Source organism: Zingiber officinale, chromosome 3A (genome assembly GCF_018446385.1).
Source record: "Zingiber officinale cultivar Zhangliang chromosome 3A, Zo_v1.1, whole genome shotgun sequence".
Taxonomy (NCBI): Eukaryota; Viridiplantae; Streptophyta; class Magnoliopsida; order Zingiberales; family Zingiberaceae; genus Zingiber; species Zingiber officinale.
The window spans coordinates 163,773,356-163,784,185 of record NC_055990.1 but is presented as its reverse complement, the minus strand read 5'-3'; the positions used below and the strand labels follow the sequence as shown (position 1 = coordinate 163,784,185).

General features: G+C 34.5%; 1 protein-coding gene across 1 annotated transcript; it reads left to right on the top strand.

Annotated features, from left to right (window-relative positions):
- Positions 1-3,564: 3,564 nt before the first annotated feature.
- Positions 3,565-10,829, top strand: LOC122053317. The gene is made up of 15 exons (XM_042615321.1): positions 3,565-3,871; positions 4,345-4,388; positions 4,567-4,689; positions 5,424-5,525; positions 5,665-5,766; positions 6,268-6,351; positions 6,430-6,548; positions 6,629-6,730; positions 7,139-7,258; positions 7,394-7,459; positions 9,320-9,386; positions 9,555-9,608; positions 9,681-9,770; positions 10,249-10,287; positions 10,405-10,829. Exons 2-15 carry the CDS (start codon positions 4,362-4,364, stop codon positions 10,501-10,503), a joined length of 1,194 nt encoding a protein of 397 aa, XP_042471255.1. The 5' UTR covers positions 3,565-3,871; positions 4,345-4,361; the 3' UTR covers positions 10,504-10,829.
- Position 10,830: the final 1 nt, after the last annotated feature.

Sequence of the window (10,830 nt, the reverse complement as noted above, 5' to 3'; positions counted from 1 at the left end):
GAATGTACTACAAGTAAATCGTACTTTAGAAACTTCTAGCATGTCACATCACAGAAATTTATGTGCTCGTTAAAAAAAAGTGTCAGGGACACTTTTCGACTTGTTTTTTATTAGGAATACTTTGAAAAATGTGCATATGTTTTGAGATGTGTGTATAGGCACTACAGTGACACTATAAAAAAGGATCTTCATCTACCGACGGAGATATATAATGCTCAATTATTTTACATGCTTTCTGCTACTGCTTGTTTCTATTGTTCTCTTCATCTAAATCGAGTACCGACTTGAGCGTTGGAGGATTAATGTCAGAATCCTTCCCTAGTCTGGAACTAATACTCCTTGTATTGTAAAATAGCGCAAAGTCTTTATCCAATTAATCACAGAGTCACATTCACAACTAATCAATTTTTCAACTTTCGAATAGGATCATCTGAATTTAGATCTGCAAAATTCCAAGGGAAGCGGTTCTTGTCGGGTTCTGATCGAACTTCATTTCTTCTCTGAGAAAGTGCAATAGAATGTTCATTCCCTGCAGGCTGCAGCTGCACCTTCACCTTCAGTTGGCCTTGCTGGCGGGAGTCGTTGCAATCTTACCAGATTTCTTAGAAGAAGATTTATGTTAGTGATTTTTTTTTTGCAAGTTATTTCCTTCATTTTCAATATTCAAGTAAAAATTTGAAAAAATATATATATACTTTTTAAGAATCGTTTAATTTGTTCTTTCACTCGAAATCTATTAGATAAAATGGAGAGGAAAAGATTGATCACTAACCATCATTTCCCTTCTCATAAAATTAGATTCTCACCTTCAAAGGGAAAAGGCCTTAGTCATGTTTCCATGTGAACCAAATAATTATAAAAAGCATAAAAAAAAAAGACAAAAATGAGATACTAAAAAACAAAAAGAACCGAAAATGATTCCTAAATGTACATATTCCTGTCCGTAATTATACTTAAATAGTTATACAATTTAAATCGAAAAAAAAGGGGTCCACATTAATATTATCAACGTCGGTGATTCAATATACTTTTTTTTTTTTTAAACAAATTTTTACCATTAGTATTATTAATTTATTTAATAATATTCTGCACCGTAAAGAATCTATCTTATTGACAGTAATATCAACCGGGATAATAATATTATAAATATATTTGATCTTGTCCGAAATTTGATGAGATAGATACGGGGATATGGTGCTTTCGCTAACTTTCTATGGATTTCACTCTGATCTGTAATACAAATAGCGTCAGTGTCAAATCAGGGAAGGGGTCCTTGACGATGACCCTTAAACGCTCAAGTCAATCTCTGACGAAAAAGAAAAAACAAAGAACGGAGCAACAAGAAGACTGTAGTACAATAATAAAATAGTGCATACCTCCGTTGGTGTTTAAACCCCCTTTATATACAGCTCCAGTAGTGTGTGTGCAAACTTCCTAAGGCGATCATGCGTTTCAAAACTTTCACTGAAGTGACAGTGGAACCTTCCGTCATGTGATCCTCTGTCGACTATCTGTCTGTCAGCGGTACTAACTTCCAAAAGGATATCGATTTCGCCACCCCGGTCCTTCGACACAGGAGGCCCAGGGTGAAAAAACTAATTCGCATCCCGTCCTTCACTTAATCTCTTCTTAGTAGTAATGATCACAGATTCTTCCTCTCCGGCAATGGCAGACGAGAACGGGAAGCAAACTGAGACAGAGAGCAGGCCGTGGCATCAAACGGTAACCCTCTTACTCGTATCACTAAGGTTGGCAGCTCTTGTGGCCACCTCCACGGCTGCAGGGCTCATGGCATTCAACAAGGAGACAAAAACAATCACAGTGGTCGTGGTAGGGACCAACCCCATTCTCCAATCCTTCACTGCGGCATTTCAGCAAACACCTGCCTTTGTGTAAGCTTCCTTCTCTAGCGTCGATATTTGAGATCCATTACGATTTAGCATTTTGACATTTGGCTTCGTCACAGATGCTGCTCCGGCCATGCTTGAAGAACATAGGACGTCAAGTTTTAGTGCATCTTTTGCAGCTCCGGTCGGGCCCTCTCAAATTATGGGCCCAGGGCCGTCGCCCAGTGCCGCCCTCCTCCAGGGCCGGCCCTGGTTTCTGCGCGTCATTCTCCCTTGAGCGTCGATTGTTTGAATGCTCCTCGTGTTGAAGTTGACGACGGATCGGGGTCTTCTCCCCGGTTGGGGCATATTTCACTCGATCGGCCAATGCCTTCTACACGTTGATCGTCTTAACTTTGATCGTCTTAACTTTGACTTCTACTGTGGCAACAGGATGGAACCTTTCATCATTACCACATCAATATTATATGTGTGAGCCTTTTCCTATTTATTGTATAAAATAACAATATTAGCGTACGGTACTTTAATATTTTTAAAATTCTAAGAAAAAAAAAATACAAAAAAAAGACAAAAATGAGATACTAAAAAACAAAAAGAACCGAAAATGATTCCTAAATGTACATATTCCTGTCCGTAATTATACTTAAATAGTTATACAATTTAAATCGAAAAAAAAGGGGTCCACATTTTTATTATCAACGTTAGATTCAATCTGTCTATTATATTATTATTCATATATAAGTTATAAATATAATTTATCTATTTTATTGTTACCAACCAAATTTAATAATATTTAATGTTTTTATTTTTTAAACAAATACATTTAATGTAGGATAAAACTGATATCAGGGATAATTAATATCATCTCCCCTAATGGCTCAATAAATGAGTGCCGCCCTCCTCCAGGGCCGGTCTTGATTTCTACACATCGTTCTCCCTTGAGCATCGATTGTTTGAATACTCCTCGTGTCGAAGTCGACGACAGGTCGGGGTCTTCTCCTCTGTCGAGGCATAGTTTGCTCGATCGGCCAATGCCTTTTATGCGTTGATCGTTTTAATTTTGACTTATACTGTGACAGATGATGGAATTTTTTACCATTAGTGTATCAATATTATATGTGAGCCTTTTCCTATTTATTATATAAAATAACAATATTAGTGTACGGTACTTTAATAATTTTAAAATTCTAAGAACAATTTAAAAAATAGATACAAAACAACCAAACTCTTATTTATAATTAGATTCATTCTGTCTATTATATTATTATTCATATAAAAATTATAAATATAATTTATCTGTTTTTCTTGTTACCAACCAAATTTAATAATATTTAATGTTCTTATTTTTTAAACAAATACATTTAATGTAGGATAAAACTGATATAGGGGATAATTAATATCATCTCCCCCTAATGGCTCGATAAATGAGTGACCCCTAAATCATCTATTTTATACGAAACAGGAAACACACTCAATCTCGTGTTCAATCGAGCGTGACAGATTTTAATACGCGAGATTTCGGCCGGCTGTTTGAGATGAAACAGCAAATATAACATTTTTGAATCCTTTTGTTATTCTTTTCGCTACTTTCGAAATGAATGGCAGGACTATTTTGGGTCCCTCGCAATAATTATTCAATGGAGGAGAGGGTACAGAATGGGTGTGAAAGTCAAGTGCAGAACTTCCACCGCATAATCCTCTCCAACCGGTTCCTAATCTCACGAAAACGAAACCCACCCAACGGCAGTTCTTCTCCCTACTCTTCTCTCTGCGTGCGCGATTCGGAATCCAACTGTTACAGCTTCGTTCCCGTGGCGGAAAGCAAGAAAACCGAAGCTGCAAGTTGTTTGCATCCCTCCCCTTACTTCTACTCCACTCTTTCTCCTCTCCGCTCCAATCAGTAGGCGAAACCCTCGGAAAAGACTTCAATTTTGTGTGCCCTTGGCGCTCTGTGCGCAGGCGTTATATTACTCTTCCAAAAATCTGCTCTTCTGGGAGGTCCGAGTCATACTTGATTGTCCATGGTGTGTGGTTCTCTTTTCCTCTCTTATTTGTTCGGTTCTGTCCCAGAGCTCATGTTGTGGGGGCTGGGTTATTGTTATAACATTCTACGATGCCGTCGTTGTTTTTAATCAGACTATTCGGTGTTTTAGTTTCTTTGATTTCGGGTTTGATATTTATTTTATTATCTATGCGAGTCGGTTTTGTACTGTGTTGTATAAGATTTTCTGGTTCTTAAAAATGACTTTTTCTTTTTAGTAAAGAGTTGTTATATCCATTCTCGAACCAGTTTTCCATTCAATAAAGTGAAAAAGAGGAACCTTTGGTGTTGGGTTGTTGCATTGGCGACTGTTTTTGCTCTGAATTTACGTCTGACTACTCTTTCTTTAAAATGATAGATAGTGAAAGCTGATTAACTTTTTCATGTTTCAAATTTCAGATTAATAATCAATCTTGCTGTCGTCATATGCGAAGTCAAATCATATTTCTTTTGTAGGCAATTTCGGGCTGTGAATGTTAGCGACTGTAGTTGCAACGCTGGTAGCGACGATGTCTGTCACTGTTTACTCTTCAATTTTGGAGACAAAAATTTTCAATTTTGTTGACGGATTTACAAGGGTTTTTAAAAATTTTCTTCATGATAACTGTGTGTTCGAATCTACTAGATGATTATAGATTAATAACCCTTCTAGTACGTTAATATTAGAACTTATGGCAGGGGCCTCTTATCACGGATCACTCAAGCCAGAGGCTTCGCTACTGTAGCACTTTTAATGGGGCTGCTTTCCTCTGTATTATCTTCATCATCGGAACTGCCTATATTGCAACTGACTCTAAGGAGGTTTGATTTTTTTTTCCATACCATTTTATTGTTTGGTTTTGTTTGATATGCCCTGGCTTGTCTTGACCAAAGGAACAGAATAGATAAGAACCTCTATTAATTTGATTGAAAGATTTTTCCTAAAGAAATACTGCTTTTAGTGGCCATAAATTTCTTAGGTCTCTGTATTTAAGTCAGATTGCAGTCCATTTTTTTTGAACCATTACATTTCCTGGTTTTATGAATAGGAGCTCTGACCCTGAAGCTAAAGTATTATTTCAAATGAATGGAACTAAACCAGAACAGAGCAGCAATAGAATCTGATATAGTGATTAACAGCGCCAAAGTTGCTGCATGATAACTTGAAACAAGCAGAAAACTTATTGACATTTGGATCTAAATTATCCTCTTTATCCTGGTTCAATTTCCATGAAGGAATAATCGTTTTATAAAGACCACAGGCGTCCTTTGCCTTTACATCAAAACAAGACAATGAAGTAAAAAAAATTTATATAAATGATGAGGTTATATACTAATTAATTTAGATTCCTATAGACAGTAATGTGCTAGCTTCCAACAAAATTAATTGTCTAACGAGGACTTTCTCTTTCTTTGCATCATTCTGACTGTTTTTTGCAACCATAATCGAATCTGCTCTTTTATATACATGTTCTCACTCAGCCAATAAAACAAAATTAAAACTAGTGCTTGGTTATGATGAACTTATAGTTGTTCTAATCATTCTGCCTTTTTAGAAAATGATAGGTGAGTCACCAACTCGCTTTGCAAACATCACTCAAGGCATCTTGAGAACAAACACAACCTACTTGGAGTCAACTCAGTCTGATTCGTGCAAGGTTTTCTTTCTGGGATTTCCTTTTAAATTTATAAAAGCAATTACAGTTAAAATTACCTTTATCTTTATTGAAGTCTTACATTCATTAAAAATGTTTTATTCCACATATGTTCTGATTATTTAGTTTGTATGATTCTTAGAGTCCTTGTAAATCATCAGGAGCTGAATCACTGCCCAAAGGAATTATTAGTCGGATATCAGACATGGAAATGGTGCCTCTTTGGGGTGCTCCAGAAGAAAAGGTCTGCTGCTTGTTAATTTCATTTTTGTAGTTATCTGCCTTCTAGGTGTTCGATTTTAGATTCCTTTTGTTGTTTATCAGAGATATGGTGCTCAAGGACAAGGCTTTTAAGTGAAAGGTTTCTTAAGTATAATGTTGTTTGAGTTATTATCTATCAGATATCTAAGTTTTTCCAGTTTGGTTCTTGCTTGCAAGGAGTTGGGACACTCTCTTAGCTTGTAATTGTGACTATTCTCTGGTAGTAATTTCAGATGGATTTTGCATAATAGCCATTATATTCTTTGTTTATATTTTTTTTATTTCCATCAATCTAATGTTCCATATGACTGTTTTATACTTTTAAGCATTAAGATAAGCACTGGGAAAAAATCATTAGGTCCTCAATCAATTTATGAGTTTTTCTGACTAACATTACAATTTCTATTGTCCATGCATTATTTTTACTATTTAAGTCAAAGTTAATAATGATTTATGACAAATCTTTTTGCAAATAATAAAACAGAAAGATATTAGTTCACAGAAGAGTTTATTGGCGATGGCAGTTGGTATAAAGCAAAAACAAACTGTGGATCAAATAGTAATGAAGGTAAAATGATCACAAGCATCTCATATTCCTTGTGTGTGTATATGGATCTTGATTAGTTACTCTCTTTTTCCACTATAGTTTGCCTTGAGTAACTACACGATAATGCTTTTTCATTATGATGGTATTGTGGATAAATGGAAAGATCTACAATGGAGTGACAGTGTTTTGCATGTTTCTGCAATCAATCAAACAAAATGGTAATTTGGTGTCACCCAATCTATACTTGAGATTTCTATTGTTTATTTTGTCTATCCTAAATTAATAATGTGTTCCGAAGGTGGTTTGCAAAACGCTTCTTACATCCAGACATCGTTGCACCATACAAGTACATCTTCTTATGGGATGAGGACCTTGGAGTGGAAAATTTTCATCCTGAAAGGTTGTTACCATTATTCTATATTATTTCTTGTTTGTTGAATTAAAAAAAAACAAAACAGGTTGATCAGCATCTTAATGATTGATAACTCGTTCCTAGCTAAACAATAACTCTAAGACCTTCTTGGTTTTGTTTCTTGTGATCCCATTCTTAACTAGCTACCAATAACTTTGTTTTACTAGTCATATTCTGCTGTTGGATAAAACTAATCTACTTTTTATATAGTTAGAAATGTTAAATCTTTATTTTTAATTTACTAGTGGTATTGTTCGCTTGATTCTTGACATTTTTTTAATATGATTGTTCAAGATCATTTATAACTTTGTGTCAAGAACTTCTATAGTAAATTAGGAATGTTGTATGAGTGATTCAATTTTATGCAACTCTTGTACTTTTGTTCAACTCTTTCAGCTATTTGACAATTGTGGAAAAGGAAGGTTTGGAGATATCACAACCTGCTCTTGACCCTACAAAATCATCTAGGGTTCATCACCGAATTACTGCACGTCAGAGCCATGGAGATGTACACAGGTGATGGTGTGGCTTTTCCAAATATGATTTGTCACTAGTTGTGTATTCAGTTTGTTGGGAGTGACATTTTGCACTTTTAGTATTTTGGTTCTTGTAGTAGCTGCAACTTATGAAAGAAATTTGTTCAATTAACAGAAGAATCTTCAAGTTTAATGGTGGTGGAAGATGCTACAGGAACAGTACTGCCCCACCTTGTACTGGGTGAGTTGCATTCCTATTGCGTATATTTCGGAAATTGATATCATCTACTCTTGTTGACATACTCTTAGGTTTTCTAAAGAAGAAACCATCTTTTCTTTATTTGCTCACTAGATATATGGTTAAATCCTATTTTTCTTTCTCAATGTCATTCCATCATATTCATGGTTAAGTAGGAAATGACATACTACTATCATCATAATCTTATCTTGATGAGTAAAAACATGGAACTTGGAGGGAAGCTTTGAATTTTGAAGACAGATTTGATAGCTCTGAAACACATATCGAGTGATCTTTTGAATGTTTAAATTAGTAGACCCCTTAGTAAACATATTGTTTAATATCAACGTATTTTCATAACATCTTATTCTTTATATCTTCCAATGTTTTGTGAAATTTGCTTTTCAAATTAATTTACAGCTTAAATTGGTTTTTATTTTTATAAAGTAATGTAATATGTAGCTAGTAATTTGACCCATCAATTATGTAACATTAATATATATATGATTTGTAACTTCTTATGTTGGCTTTTTGCCTGAACAGAAGTCTCTGATCTCAGAGATAAAGTTTAGGAAAAGAGACATGACTAATGAGTTGACATGTGGTACATTAGAATATTGAAGAAGTTAAAAACTGAGTTGCACACAAGTGGCTGGCGCATAGACACAATTTGGCCCTAGTTGCTATTGTTAGAACTTCTCGAGATGCAGAGAAGAAGATCATTGGATATCTTTTGTTTTATATTTACATAGAATATATTTACAGATAAACTTTATAGTGGATTATCTTTTCATCTACTATAAAATCAATCATTAGATTACATCTTAAATGAATCATCTATACTAAGTCAACTTTATAATGAAAGTCGGCCCCGTGGTAGTGTAAAAAACATGTAGCGTGATATGTATTTTTAGCAGAAATGTAGCATGGTATACATGGGAATCAAAAGTCATTCTTGCTGAGAAATGCTAACTGACAGTGTCCACTGTCCACTAACAAGTAACTTAGCTAATATCTTCAAGGAAATGTATTCACATGTCAAAGCAATTTTCAAGGCTGTAAATGAATAGAATGTTTGTGAACAAGCTAGATACTCAGCCTGACAAGTGTTCATTTGTGTTCATTCAGCATGAAAAAAAAACATATATAAAATAAACAAGCCTAAATGCTTGAACATTTGTTGTAAGTTCAATAACATAAATGGGCATGCTTTAAAGCTAGTAGTCTGGCTTTCTCTAAGGTTTGTTTATGATCCTTTTTCTTTAGTTTTGCTATTTAAATGTATGTAGAATATAATACATTTATATATTTCTGATAGTATTTGTCTATGTTATTATTTTAAAGTTTAAATTATCTAGAAAATGTGAAAATTGAGTAATTGATACAAGTCTCAGTTATTGGATCAAGTAAAATGTTTTCTCTAGTTGCTCTCAGTAACATCTTGGGGTTGGTTCGAACTTGGTAATACACTAGTTTGTTTTCTAATAAACAAGCTTGAACATCGGAGTAGCTCATTTACAACCCTAGCAATTTCAATTGTAATTTGTGAATATTGCTTTGACAACTAGGAAATATTGATATGATCAGCTCACCAGTGAAGTATGCAAATGTGAAAATTTTGAAATTAGCTTCGTTTGTTCTTGTAGCTCCAAATTACCGATAGTCTTTTTTGACAACCTGCAGCTTTATCTAGTTCATTATATGCAGCTTTATCTAGTGTTTTCCCCCCTATCTTCATTTATATGTTTACTATTGTGGCTTGGGAAATGCCAGGCTATCTTCATCTTCATTTATATGTTAAATAAATTTTTGCTTTCTTCTAAATTTACCACCTTCCCTTGCTGAGATATTCTGATATTGCAGGTGGATAGAAATGATGGCTCCTGTTTTTTCAAGGGCTGCTTGGCGTTGCGTGTGGCATATGATACAAGTGTGTTAAAATGTCTTGATTTTTTATAAAAGTTTTGTTTGCTGGTTTGTGCATGTTTTTTTAAAGGAAAATTATGTTTGTATATGTTATTCATACTGTAAGTCTACAACTGTATCCTGTCCAAAAAATGGCTTTCGACTTAATACTCTATTTTTGTTTCTTTTGTAGGGTGACTTGATTCATGCATGGGGTCTTGATTTGAAACTTGGTTATTGTGTTAAGGTAAAATTTCCACATATTCCATTTTTTTATTTTAATTTTGTGAGGTAGTAATCTAAGTGCACTGCCTGGTAGGGTGACAGGATCAAAAATATTGGAGTGGTGGATAGTGAATACATAGTTCACAAAGCATTCCCCACGCTTGGTGGGTTTGACGAGCAAAAGGTAAGTTTGTGCCTGAAAGTTTATTTAGTTCGCTCACTTCACATAGTTTAGAAGATATCATTTTCCCCCTAGAGTTTTCAAATCTGTTTAGTTTGACCCCTGTATGGATGATTGTAGATTAATTTTTATTAATAAAAACCTAGGGTGAGGACGTAATGAGAATTTTGATAAACTTTGGGAACAACTTTTGGCTAACAACCAGAAACGTTTTTTGTGGTTTGGGCAAGAAAAATCCAATAAATTTCCGTTTAATTACTTAATAAAAATCAAAACAGTTCTTCTCGGGTTATGGCTTAGTTATGTTGATACTAAAAAATCTCAAGTATTTTAGTTTTCTACATTCACTACATGAAAAGAAGCTAGAATATATGAGATGATTGCAGCGTTCATGGTAGCATTCATTATTTTTTCTCAAAGAATAGCATAATTATTGATTGTTGTTACTTAACCAATCTAACTTGTATGTCTATACTTTCAGAAATCTCCTCATAAACCTACAGCTAACGACAGATTTGCAGTGAGTAAACAAAATACGCCATTGTTTATGATCTCTATGTTTACCTTTTGTCACTACTCAGGAGCTTCCATTTTCTGTTCTCTTTACTCTGTTAGATCTGACCTAAGCTATATACAGGTGAGACTAAGATCATCCATCGAATTGGAGATCTTTAAAACGCGATGGCAAGAAGCTGTAACAGAAGATAATTGTTGGACAGATCCATATCCTGATTGAACCTACCAAACCAAGGATATAGAAGTTAGTTTTCGTGTCTTCACTTGGTTCCTAGAATAAATGATAGAAGAGAGTGTCACACGATTCACTTACAGAGTAGCTTGAAGTAGAACAGGCATCAGCATAGGAGTTTACCAGCAAACTTATACTTCAGTCTTGATAAGTTTTTCTGTCACTTTTTTTTTTTCCAATTATTGTTGAGTGAATCTACATCTATGGCACGGTTTATTGCCCTATCCTTGTGCTTTAATTATCTGATACAACATTTGTGACACTGTAAAATTCTTTATTTCAGCTACATGATAATCGAAATACAGTAACAGAAAT

What these genes read in the sequence shown, in the direction of transcription:
- LOC122053317 (XM_042615321.1), top strand. Translation starts at nt 4,362, where the DNA reads ATGTTAGCGACTGTAGTTGCAACGCTG. An exon ending in CGACTGTAGTTGCAACGCTG is followed by an intron (nt 4,389 to 4,566) that starts GTAGCGACGATG and finishes AACTTATGGCAG; the next exon opens with GGGCCTCTTATCACGGATCA. An exon ending in CAGCTAACGACAGATTTGCA is followed by an intron (nt 10,288 to 10,404) that starts GTGAGTAAACAA and finishes AGCTATATACAG; the next exon opens with GTGAGACTAAGATCATCCAT.